Genomic DNA, 13,894 nt, shown 5'->3' with positions numbered 1-13,894 from the left:
GGGTATACACCTGTCGGCAAAACCGACCGATATTTTTTTTACTTGTAATTTTTTTTTCAAAATATAAAGAAGTACAATTTTTAGATCACTTTAAGATACCAGTTCCACCCAAAACCTATGATTTTTCTATTTCTTGTTTTCGACTTACCATTTCCATCCTTTTCATAAGAACCACGATCCATATCTTCTTCAGCGGCATCTTCTTCTTCGACTATATTTAGATTTTGTTTTTCATCGTCGAATAATTGCTCCTCGGAATCTGTTAAATATTCCGTACCCTCTTCGTTCGATGTTTGCGATGAGACACCCTGATAGGAGGGTGGTGTTAAGAGCATGCCCTCTTTGTCGATTTGGACATGATCGGCACCAGCAGCATAGGCAATGTTGGGTTTATTGTTGTGATGTTGCTGTTGTTGATTGTGATCCTGATGTTGTTGCTGCTGCTGCTGCTGTAGTTGTGTGGCCGATTTCGGTTTGGCCGCAGAGACCATATGATCGTGAGAGGGTATTATTAGGAGTATGGCGAAAAAGAGCAATGCATAGAGTAGACGAGAGGTGCCATTTGATGAGAATACTGATGACGATGTGGTTGTTGTGTTTTTGTTGTTGTTGTGAGAAGAGATTTGCCTATGAATGGGAATTTGTTCTCCTTTTATTTCGGCCTCATCATTGCCATCATCATCATCAGCTGGATTCGATTTTTTACGATTTTTATTTTTCAAAATCTTATTTAATGATAATACTAAGTTGTTGTTGCTGTTGTGTTTATTTACAAAAGTAATGCTTAGAAACGATAACAACAATGTTAACAATAGCGTTGTTAATTGTTTAGCAAATTTGTTGACTTGGACAAATGTTGCTGGCACATTTGATCGACGACGAGCTGCCCTAGCAGATGATGTTGATGGTGTTGCTGTTCGAGATGCGGCCGCTACCGTTTCCGTTTCCGTTTCTGTTCCTGTTTCCGCCTTCGCAGGCCTTAGGCGACCTCTTCTCCGTCGACTATTAAAATCTAATGATTCTTTTATGGATTTTGGAATAAAGTCAATTATTGGCTTTAATAGCGACTGCACTGCAATGTGATCATGCAACATTTTGCTTAGAGTTTGCTGTTGCTGCCACTTTGTTGCTGCTGCTGTTGTTGCTTCTGTTAAGAGAGAAGGTGTTTGGTATAAGATTTGTGCCTTCATTTTAGTTGTTAAATCAGGGAAATCATTATTTTTCACATCATCCAAGGACCCGACAACATGCCATAATTGTCTGCCCTGAGATGAATTCTGGTTGTTGTTGTTGTTCTTGGTTTGTTTTTGTGCATTGTTGTATGACCCATTTTTTAAGATTGGGATGAAAGTGGTTGTTGTTGGTAGCTTGTTTTTTGGTACAGAGCTATGCAAGGCAACATTTTCATTAGTTTTGGCTAATTGCTGCTGTTGTTCGTTGCCACCATTCTGCAGAGGGCCAAGTGTTATCCCTTCAGCAGCGACCAATGTTTGGAGATTTGCTGTTGTTGCTGTTGATGTTGGTTTTGTCTCCAGGATTTCATGTTGTCTTTGGGCGGGGGGCGTAACCGTTTGAGTATTGACTAAATTTGTTGCTGACAGAAGACATGTTGCGTTGTGTTGCTGCAACATTGGACCCCAGGAAAACGTTAAGAACAAAGCTAAGCGGCTGATGCTGCGGCGTGGTTTTTTTTTTTTTTTTTGTTTTTTGATCGTCAATAATTTGTGCAAAAAATTTAATTGGATTTTGTTTTGGTTCGGTTTTGGATTATTTATATGTATTTGTTGTTAATTTTATAAATTTTGTTTTTGTTTTTTTTTCTTCTTTTGTTTTTGCTTATTTCTGGGGGGAAATAAAACCGTTTGTTATCGTTGTCGTTGCTTGGTAAGGTATTCTTGTTTACTTTGTTTAGTTGTTATCGAGAAATTAAGGGGGGCAAATGGCGGCTTGTTGGGGGTTAGGAAATTTTATTATTTAGCATAATTATGTATTTTTTAAATTTGTTTTATAATTTTTTTTTTCAAAATGTACGGGTGCTTTGTTCTGTTATTTTTGCTATCATTGAACAGGAATAGATTAAGAATGAAAAAATAGATTTTAGTTTAAATTTTCTTTTATATAAACTAGTTGTGTTTTTTTTTTAATTTTTTGGTGAAGACAATTTTTTATTTTTTTTTAATATAACACTTAATTTATTTTATAACGCCTCTAGTTTAGCATACATTTTTTCTAGGTATTTTTTTATCACATTTTTCATGGCGTATTATCAATTTATTTTTTCTATTTAATTTTTATTTTTCTTGTATACAACATTCTTTGCCATTTATTTTCTTTTCATGCGTTTTAACGCAGCCATTCACAACGAATGGTGTGTGTATAACAGGCAAGCTCTAGCTTACAAATGTTTTGTGTAATCATGTAGGCGCGTGTTGTGCTCACCGAAAATTTTCTGTTTTTCCTTTTGCTGAGTTTTTACTTCTCTTTGGGACAAAGAGGGAACAAAATAACATACACACAAAACCATAGAATTAGTAACCGAAAGAAATACTTAAAGAAAAATAACACAAATTATTTCTTATTTGTTGTATGCCTTAAAGTATGCAATATTTTGAGAACACCATAACACCACAATAACCTTTATTTTCCAGAAATTCGTGTCAATAACACCACACACCCAATCAGCGCCAGCCTTTTTTTGAAAAAAAAAGGCTGAAAACTTCCTTTGCTTCTCAATTTCACATAGCACTTTTCAATTTCTTTGCCACTTTTTTCTCTATAAAAGAATTTTTTTTTTAGTTTTGCTGCTCCTCGGCCGCCTTTGGAGCTAGCAGGCTGGCAGACATTTAAGCAAAAGTTTAGTTGGAATCTTTTTCTTTCTGCTTCGCTGGTTTAACAACAATGGCGACGTTGTGTTTCACTCGCGTGTTCTAAACGTTATGATAACTCGTTTATTTTTCTAGTTTTCGTTAAGCTATTTCATACATTGTTATAGCATAGCTTCTAGGCGCACGCTTTTTCCACACAGAAACACTCACACACACACACACATTTTTTAGGTCTCATTGCCTCCTAGTTGTATGCAATACAATGGAGTGTGTGCGCATTGGAGCACAGGAGCAGTGGTGAGAGTAAGGGTGAATTTCATACGCAGAGTTCAAGTCAATACGAAGAGTAATTTATTTCGCCATTAGCTTTCGTTGCTCAATGTCTCTTGAGTGTAAGAGCCGTTCATCGTTGTGACAGAGAGAGTAAAAAGGAGAGTTGTTGAGTTTATTTGTTCTCGAAAGGTTTTGAGTTCTGTAAGAGAGAGAGAAAAAAATACAAATTTGAGATGAGTTATTGCGTAAACAGTGGTAAAAGGCGTTTCAATTGAAGAAAATGTGAAATATAGTCATTAACTAATTTTAGAAAAACAAAATTTATATTTTTTGCTGATAAAGTGTTATAGCCATATTCCTGCAGATGTCAATTTAATGTTATTCGAAAATTATAAAGATTTTCTAAATATCATTTTGTTTGTTTCCAAAAGCCCAGATTACACATCATGTGAGGGTCATATGTTAAGTTAATTCCTTCATATTTTTCCTTGGCATTTCTATGGCATACTTTTAGGGTTACAATCCGCTTCAATGATTTAATGTAAAAGAAAGGTAACATTTTAAAATAATAAATTTATTGTAAAACTATACTATTATATTATAACAAGTAACAAAAAAATATGTTCGATCGGGCCGAACTTTTAATACCCCCCACCTGAGGGCAAAAGAAACATTAGAACCTTCAGGTAGAACCCATTATGCACAAATACCAATTTTTAGACACATTCGTGGGAAAATGTGGCAGAAATCATCAAAATACCGAATATCGGGAGGTAACGATATATGGGACTACACAAAAACGTGGACCTATACATGCAATGGTTCGCCACCGAATCTAGAACCCATTATGACCCACAAATATCAATTTTTAGACAAATTCGTGAAAAAATGTAGTACACATCATCAAAATACCAAATATCGGAGGTTCCGTTACCGTACCGTACGAAAACGTAAACCTATACATGCAATGTTCCACCTGTGAAACAACCCAACATACCAAAAATACAATACAGCTTGTGAACAATATTATGAAAATAGTTTATCGTAAGAATTCCTCAATAATGCTAGATAAAAACTTTTTTGCACAAACTTTTCTCAAATCTGTCCTTTGTTGACAAATTTGTTTTGATTTTTTTTGTGAAAATTGTCGACAAAAAAATATTTTCTTTGGTTAACATCAAAATCACGCGAATTTAAGACCCATTTCTGGACGAAACTCTAAGGTAATGATGAATAATAAATCTGGGAATCTGTAGTGTATATTATTTCAATCTCATTTCAGAATAGAGGCGTCGAAAAGTTGCAAGAATTCAAGAGAAGTGAAGAATTAGTGGAGGAGATGCGAAAGAGATCATCTAGGTATCAATGCAACAGGAGGCAGCGACAGCTGGGATGGCGATCAATGAATGAAATGTGTAAAATAATTAAAAAATAAATATTTTATACCATTGAAAAAATAAGCTTGATATAATATTACTTTCGTAAGCTTATTCTGCAATTACAAGAATAAGCTTATGAATAAGGGTTCCCTTTCGATTATTCTATAATTGTTAAACAAGCATTTCTCAATACATTCTCAAGATTTTCTCAAGCTTAAGGCTTATTTTTGAAAGCTTATTAAAATATTATTCTCAAGTCAATTTGGTATGTTGGGTAAAACCCATTATGACCTACATATACCAATTTTTAGACAAATTCGTAGAAAAAAAGTTGTGCAAAAATCATAAAATCACGAAATAACGGGAGGTATCATTATATGGGGACTATACCAAAACGTAAACCGATATATCTGATTTTCAATAACAACCATCTTAGACACAATACAAATTGTTTTGCTAAATTTTTACGCTGTACGTCAAATAATGTGGGCTGTATCATGATTTCAACAGACAGACGGACGGACAACATTAAATCTACTTAGAATTTTATGCTGATTCTGAATATGTATATATTTTATGGAGTATACGACGGATATTTATGGAAGTTACAAACGGAATATACCTTCCGTTCCAAGGTGAAAGGTATAAAAATTGCTGTGTACGCGTTCACGCTAGAATCTTGAAATTGTGCACAACGGCCAGTCTTAGTGCATAGGCCTGTGAAAAGGATAGTTGTTTGCAAATTTGTACTAAAATGGTACAATGAGAACTAAAATGTACTAAAAATGTAATACATTGTATTGGACAAACGGAATGAGCTAAAATTCTAATACTTGGAATGAGAGTCACAGATGGAATGCAGAAAAGATGTCCCAAAGGTTTTCTTGAAATTCGAACTCTAAGGTTAAGAAAAAGTTGAAAAATGACATTAAATTTGGTATGAGAATCATGGCTGGAAAGTAAGTTTGATATATGGAGGTGGTATTGGAAATGTGTACAAAATGTGCGAATTGTACTAAATGGTACTAAATTTGAAACACGACAAAATATTAAATTGTACTACAGTGTGAGATGAAAAACCTGCAACCAACTTCAGACTGCTGTCATTTCTAAGCCACTCGCCCGACAGCTGTTTTTCCTCATTATTTTGTTAACAAGCGTACAAAAGCATTTTGGTGAGAATTTTCCAGAAAAAAGTTATTCGCGATGGAATTCAAGCGTGATTTGAAATTCCCAAAATTGCAGGAACTTACTCCGCAACAGAAAGAAAATAGACTCAAAAGAGCTAAGGAGTTGCTTTTCCGATGAGAAAACATTCGTTGTCCAGCAGTTTGTAAACAAACAAAATTATCGTGTTTACTTGCCAAAGAGGTCAGCTGAAAATGTGCACCTTCGGTTGGACACCAGAACTCCGCCGCCATAACAGCCGATGGTCGCTCTCCGCTCGTATTAATTGACCGTGGTACCGAATATTATCGCAATTAAAAAAATGTAAAAATTATGGCGTTTGACATTTTTTTTTAACTTAACAACACGCAAAGGGATCCCAATATTTTGAACTACCTTTCGTAAGATTTGATACAAATGGGTCATGTCGGTCTATTTTTGTTAAGTCCCTATTTATGGTTAAGCCCGGATTTCATGAGTTTTATACGTTTAAGTCATATTCTGTATTTATTTTAACTATTTTTAGTATTTTAAATTCTTATAAAGCAAAAACCTTTCCCATATGTTAATATATATATGTATAATATAGGACCACATATTGAAACAAAACTCATATAAATTTACTTTATGTTGTTAGCCATTTCGTGGGTCTTGGCCCCACTTTCCAATAGCTTTGGGTTTGAATTTGTATTTTTGTTTTTCAAAGCATAGAACACTTCCTAGAAAAAACTTTTTGTTGTGGGTCCATGAGGACTGTCCACATATTTCTACCTCCTGATTGAAATTATATCGAGATATTTGGCAATATTTTTCAATAAAACATTGGTCTTGGAATTCAAACCCTTTTGGGATTTGTCACCCACAATACAAAAGAGGTTGGGAACACCGACTTGAGTTGGATTGGTCTGTAATAAATATCTACAATTAATATGTTATGTTGGAAGGTATTCTACCCCGAAGAACGCAAAAGACAAGATTTTAGCCAAAAAGTGTGAAAATATGGCTAACATCTTCAAAATCCTACACTTAACAAATAATATCCTATTGTACAAGTACGGCACATAATTTTTATAAGTGAAATAAAATATATTTGACGACTTAAATTCCTAGAAATTCACAATAGATAATCTTGAAAGAACTGCAGGCGTACTTTCTAAATATAGTGTCCATCAGGAACGATGTGGCCCAATGAAATATAACTGTTAGATAATTGAGCCCGAAAAGTTTTCGAATATCATTTCTGCTTTCGTTCCCATATGACTTTACCGCCCAACATTTGATATTATAAAGCTTTTAACAGCCTTAAGCGGTTGGATGGCTATAACATTACGTTTTCTCTTCTTAGATGGAGTGAAAGCTTTTGTAAGTATTGACATCTGGATCTTAGATTTTGGTACCTCATTGTTAAAGATTAGCCATTATTCTGCACAGACAAGTGTTATATTTGTTCAACAAAAAGAAAAACATATCGTAAATTTCGAATATCCTCCTGATTTTCTATATTTTAAATATTATTTTTCTATTTCTCACTTTAAATTTAAATTATCGAAGAGAACACGGCGTACAATTCGAGAGACGTTTAACTTTTCCACAATTTCAATCAACTGTTTACACAATTTTGTTAGAATAGTCAAATATTGCATTTTTTAAATTATCAATTTAGCATGAGTTCCCAAATTCAATGATCCTGACCTTAATATTCACGAGCTACTGATAAGACATATAATAACGATCGTATTAGTCACACATTTTTGAAATGAGCGACATTCGGTGTTTTTATTATCTCATTATGTCACGGGTTATTTAATTAATTAGTATGAAATTATTATGTGAAAATTTGAATAGAATTATTATCAGAACAGAAATAAAGAGGGAGAGAGAGATAGAGAGAGAAAATCGTCTGCTACTAACTGTATAGTTCATTGACTATATAGAAGCATCGCATTCTACATCGAACCAATATCTATCAAAATTAACTTGAAGCTTGATTCAGTTCATTGATAAAACTATAAATCGAATGTCACAGAAAATCCGCAGTTATTTTATGAAAATTTTCATCAATTGCAAATGCTTATAAAGGAACTCTTTCGATCGAAATTTCATTTCGATTTCATTCAATTTCATTTTGATCAAGAGTGTTCCACAGAGTGTGTGTGAAATTGTATGGCATAAAAGTATGAATTAGTTGATATATCCTAATATAATTAATGTAAGGTATATGAGACTAATTACTATTAACAAGTAAAAAAAAACAGCTAAGTTGGGCCGGCCCTAACTTTTTATACCCTTTACCATTTGGAAAAAACTTGAAAATTTTCCAAAAAAAAAAAAAAAAAAAAAAAACCGTCGAAAAATGCCGCTCAAATGAAAACCGTTATATGAGGCTATACGAAGACATGGTCCTGCATAAGTAATTCGTGTCATAAGCTGTAGTAACGGTTCCGAACTTTATGTATGAAATTTGAAACAATTCCCGTGAACAATGTCGAAAAAATCAGGAAAGTACCGAATATCTGTGGGTAACGTTATATGGGGGCTAAATAGGTCCATGTTTTAGTATCATGGACCTATTTAGACAATTCTCTTCTAAGGGGTAATGTACTCAGTACCCTTGTGTGGATTTTCAGACAATTCCATTGAAAAATGTGGCTAAAATCATCAAAATACCGAATATCGGAGGGTACCGTTATATGGGGGCTATACGATATCGTAGGCCTACATAGATAATTCTTTCCCAAGGGATAAAGTACTCACAAGGAACTCCTTGTGTGGATTTTCAGACAATTCCATTAAAAAATGTGGCTAATATCATAAAAACATCAAACATCGGAAGGTTCCGTTATATGGAGGATATACGATATCTTTCAGGCAATAAAGAACTGACAAAGAACTCCTTGTGCAGAATTTCAGACAATTCCATTGGAAATGTGGCTCAAATCATGGAAATACCGAATATCGGGGGTACCGTTATATGGGGGCTATATGATATCGTGGACCGATATAGCCCATGTTTGAACTTAACCTGCCTGCATACAAAATGCAGATCTGTGCAAAGTTTTAGCTTCCTATCTTAATTCGTTTTGACTGTAGCGTGATTACAACAGAAAGACGGACGGACAGGGCTAATTCGTCTTATAATTTTACGCTGATCAATAATATATGTACTTTGCTGGGTCTAAAATTATTATTTTGAAGAGTTACAAAGGAAATGACGAACTTAATGTACCCCCCGAAACCGAACTTAATGTACCCTCCATACAATGTATGGTGGAAGGTATAAAAATTGTTACCGATATCTTTAATAGTAGTTTGAACCTGGCACAGGTTGAAAACTAGAAGAGTTTAATGACAAGCAGTATATAGGCAACTTAATCTACATTAGTTGGGAGCAGTGTGACCGCTGGAAATTTTTAAAAAGTATCATAAAAAGTATAATTTCTTGAAAAAAGTGGAACATATCATTTTAAATGGTGGCACAGAAAGTGGCACAATTTATTTCACATTTTATTTAAAAAATACCAGTTTAGAACAAAACAACAAATTCATTTATATGTAATACTATATAGTAATAATATATGTATGTACATATTGCGTATTTAACCAGTAAAGAAAGACTTAAAGTCGGGCGGCCCGACTTTATGATACCCTACACCACTATGCTCATTTAGTAGCGCTCCGCATAACAATTAAAAGTTCTTATGGGAGAACTCAATCATACACGCTATGATTATAATTATAGTTTAAAGTTCAAAAGACTAAATATGCCGAAGCATTTGTATCTTTTAAATTCGGACTTGTATTGCCCATTTGGTGCACAATTAGTTTGAAATCGGATAAAGATATACATGGGAGCTATATCCAAATCGGAACCGATCTCGATAAAATTTGGCAAAGATATTTCTGAGCTGTATTTGATATATTTACCTGAATATCGTTGTTATAGAGTGCATATTACGGCTGCGGAGGACAAAAATAACAAATCGGATGAACAATATATATGGGATCTATAGCTATATCTGACGCGATTTGGCATACTTATATTCAGGCTTAATTTGGCTGTATGTGCAAAATTCCATACTTTTCGGGCCGATATTACACGTTTGGTGCACAATAAAAGGCAAATCGGACGAAGATATATATGGGAGCTATATCTAAATTTTAACCGATTATCTCCAATTTCAATAGAGTTCGTCCTTGGGCCAAACAAATGATTGGTGAAAAATTTCATCCGGATAGGGTAATAAATGCGAACTGTACTTTGTTTTCAAAAATACATGGACAGACGGACGGCCGGGCCGAACTTTGAATACCCTCCACCATATGGTACAAATTTGGCAATTTTCAAAAAACTAAAATCCATTAAAAATTCTATGAAAATCTTAAAAATACCGGATGTAGCCGGATATTATCTGCATACGCAACTTTTGTCATAAGCCTGCACAGACAATTTTCTGGCATAGAATGTAGTATCCATTACGAACTTCAAATACAAAATTTGAAATAATTCCGGTAAATAATGCAGCTAAAATCAACAAAAGACTGTATATCTAGGGTACCGTAATATGGGGGCTATACGAAGACGTGGACCTGCACGAACAATTTTCTGTCACAGGCTGTAATATCCATTACGAACTTCAAATGCGAAAATTGAAACAATTCCGGTAAATAATGTCGCTAGAATCATCAAAATACCGAATATCAGGCTATAGTAATGTAATTAAACAGTTGTTCCAGAAATAAACAAACAGAACAATGTTGACAACTTTGAGCATGCGAAAACCACTTACAAACACCTAATATAAGAGCGTTCGCTCTGAAATTTGCTATCGCAAATTGGAAATGGCAGCGTACGACGCTTTTCATTGTTTCATTTCATTTCATTGTTTTAAATAAAGCGTTTAGATTAAAATATATGTAGTTTAAAAAAAGGTGGCATAATGTATAAAAAAGTGGCTCATTTAGGATCAAAATAAAAAAGTGGCACAAAGGTATCAAAGCCCAAAAAAGGTGGCAAAATTGATACTTTAGTGGCACAACGGTCACGCTGGTTGGGAGTCGTATAAATTGAGCCAATTCTCAAAGTATCATTCACTCATAAAAATACTCAAAACATTTCTCTTTTCTAATGAACCAAAGAGCTACAACTGTATTCCAATTCAAACTCTATTTTTTATTGTTTTAAATCTTCTACTGTACTCTCATTCCCCTACATCGTTTTCCCTTTCTCTTACTCTCTCAAAATATCTTGTTACTCTTAATTCCGCCATGAATGAATACAACTTCATTAAACTTTACAATTGGTATTATCCTCTCTTCCCTCTCTTCACAAATATGAGAGTTCTATGGTTGAACATATTATGGAGAGCAACTCCATCCCGGAAAAGCTGTAATATTTTGTGTGACAATTATTTTGTTTGCTTATGAAAAACACAGCTGATTTTTGTGGACGCACTCACACACACACACATATGCGATTCAAAGGATAACGAGTAAAACTATTTCACAAAAAGAGTACAAAATAAGCTCTACATTGTGTATGCCGCATACAATGACAATTTTGCACATGATTTCTCGGCCGGACTAGGTCTCATTCGTTCACCAGCTCTCTCGCGCTCTCTGTCGTCTTTTGCATTTTCACTTTTGTTCATTGTGCGCTGATACTACTAACACTGATACCCAGTTTTTACCACCTCCCTTTTTGATCCACTTTTACACATTTGGTTTTTTTTGCGTTCTGGCATTTATGACTATGTTGGGCTAGTGCCATTGCCGCTTTGTTCCCGAGCTGTATGTGGGTATGTCTGCCTGCATGTAGGTGAGGACAGAGTTGCTATATTTATTATTTGAAAACTCCACTTACAGTGGCCAAATAATGAAATGTGTTCAATTGTGGTGAACAAATTGCGGGACAATTTTTTTAAATTGACATCTAAATAAATAATAATGTTTGTTATCTATATTATTTAAAGAGTAAAGTTGTCGACTTACTAGCTTAACGATTCATCAACGCCTAGACGAAATGGATGTTTTCCGAAATTTGTGAAAGATTACTATTGCATTCTAGGATGTGTACTAAGTGGTACTAAATTTAGTACAATTCAAATCTTTGGAGAACCGAAAGATTTGGAATCCTGAAATTTGTAAATAATATTACTTTTGCATTGCAAGACTGAGTTATGAAGGTATTTTTGGAAAGTCGTACTTATGTGTACTAAATGGTACTAAATTTGCTACAATTTATATTTTGGTTGAACCGGTAGAGTTGGAGTCCTGAAATTTTTAAAATAAGATTTCTATTGGACTGAATGATGTAGATAGTTATGAAAATTTGTACATAAGTGTAGTAAATGGTACTTAATTTGGATTTTGGGTGAATCGATAGAGCTGGAGTCATGATAATTGGAATTAAGATTGCTGTTGGAGTGTAAAATTGGGTTTTGGAAAATCGAACTTATATGTACTATATGGTACTAAATTTGGTACATTTTGTACTTAGGCGAACCGATAGGGATGGAATTCTGAAATTTAGAATTGGGTTGCTGTGGAAGTGTTGGATTGTGGTATATAGGAAGCATTGTACTTGTGTGTACTAAATAGTACAAAATTTGGAACAATCAGGATTTGGGTGAATCGATCAGGATTTGGGTGATCGAATACTCAAATTGGAAAATAAGATTTCTATTGGATTGTATGATGCATGTCGTTATGGATATTTGTATTTATGTGTACTAAATGGTAATAAATTTGGTACAATTTTGATTTGGGCGAAAAAGAGAATAGGTATCCTCAAGTTTGAAATAAGATTTCTGTCGGATTTGGGATGTGGTTGTATTATTTGAAATTTGTACTTATATGTACCAAAATGTACTAAATTTGGTACAATTTGGATTTGAGTGAACTGATAAGGTTGGAATCCCAAAATTGGGAAATAAGTTTTTTATTGTGTGATGCAGGTTGTTGTATATATTTGTACTTATGTGTACTAAATTGTTCCCAATTTGGTACACATTGGAATTTTGATGAACCGATAGACTTGGAATTCTGAAATTTGGAATTATAGTCATTGATGGAGTGCAGAATAGATGTACCAAAGGGTTTTTGAAAATTCAAACTCTAAGGTTACAAAAAGCTCTAAAATGGTACTAAACTTTTAAAATGGTACAATTTGGTATTATGTGAAATTCGGTATGAGAATCAAGGTTGAAAAGTTGGTTTGGGTTTGGAAACGTGTACTAAGTGTACGAACTGTAATAAAGGTACTAAATTTGGAACATCTGTTTTAAGATGAACGGATGAAGCTGGTAATTAGAAAGGTTGATACGGATTTACCTGCAGTTTGGAATGTTGTATTATGGTCGCAGTTGATGCGGTCGCTGTGTTTATGTAAGTATGCATTATATTTTTACGAAAGGTACTAAATGGTAGTAAATTTGGTATTGTGAGAAATTACAGAGCTAAAATACTGAAATTTTATATTAAGGTCACTGTTGATATCTGAGAAATTAGATTCGGAATATATTTGTACGAAAAGTACGAAATTAAACTAACTTTGGTATGGGGTGAATTAAAAGACATAAAATCCTGAAATTTTATATGGATGTCACTGTTGGTGTCTGTGGTTACGATTTGGAGTGGATTTGGAAATGGGTCCAATATTTGTACGAAAAGTACTGTATGGTACTATATTTGGCATAAAGTGAAAGAATTAAGCCAAAATGCCGATATTGGATACAAAGATCCGTGTTTGAGATATGGAGATGCTTTTGGAAATGTGTACTTTTATTGTACGAAAAGTACTAATTTGTATTAAATTTGATATTGGGATGAAGGAATAGAGCTTAAATCCTGAAATTTGATTTGGATGTCACTGTTGTTGTCTGTGGTCACGATTTGGTATTGGGTAAAAGAATAAAGCTGAAATCCTGAAATTGGATACATAGATCCGTGTTTGAGATATGCAGATGGTTTTGGAAATGTGTGCTATAATTGCAGGAAAAGTACTAATTTGTACAAAATTTGGTATTGGGATGAAGGAATAGAGCTTAAATCCTGAAATATGATTTGGATGTCACTGTTGGTGTCTGTCGTTGAGAGAAGGAACTGGTTTTGGAAAATTTTGTCCAAGAATCGATGAACATTTTGAGTACTAAAATGAACTGGTGGAATCAAATATTTTTGGGGTGGAAAAAATATATTCTCTTTGGATAAAATTATTAAAATAATTATCCAGGCTGTGAATATATTTATAGT

The 13,894-nt window shown here is 34.0% G+C and overlaps 1 protein-coding gene and 1 long non-coding RNA gene across 12 annotated transcripts in view; one reads left to right on the top strand and one right to left on the bottom strand.

The window, feature by feature from the left end:
- LOC101887707 (sodium/potassium/calcium exchanger Nckx30C) overlaps positions 1-13,894 on the bottom strand; it is a 315,709-nt gene that overhangs the window by 277,407 nt on the left and 24,408 nt on the right. For 10 of the 11 annotated variants that reach the window (XM_020039501.2, XM_020039504.2, XM_005191182.4 and 7 more), the window contains exon 2: positions 149-3,297. In XM_020039501.2, the coding sequence (XP_019895060.1) occupies positions 149-1,631 (1,483 nt within the window). In that variant the 5' untranslated portion in view covers positions 1,632-3,297. The remainder of the gene's footprint in view (positions 1-148; positions 3,298-13,894) is intronic. The other variant, XM_020039502.2, reaches the window with a different exon arrangement.
- LOC109614177 (uncharacterized) lies at positions 4,107-4,689 on the top strand. Its single transcript, XR_002195420.2, has 2 exons — positions 4,107-4,321; positions 4,381-4,689. It is a non-coding gene; the product is annotated as an uncharacterized LOC109614177 (long non-coding RNA).

This window comes from Musca domestica, unplaced genomic scaffold (assembly GCF_030504385.1).
Source record: "Musca domestica strain aabys unplaced genomic scaffold, Musca_domestica.polishedcontigs.V.1.1 7, whole genome shotgun sequence".
Taxonomy (NCBI): domain Eukaryota; kingdom Metazoa; phylum Arthropoda; class Insecta; order Diptera; family Muscidae; genus Musca; species Musca domestica.
Note: the sequence above shows the minus strand (reverse complement) of the source record. Positions and strands in the feature narration are given on the sequence as shown.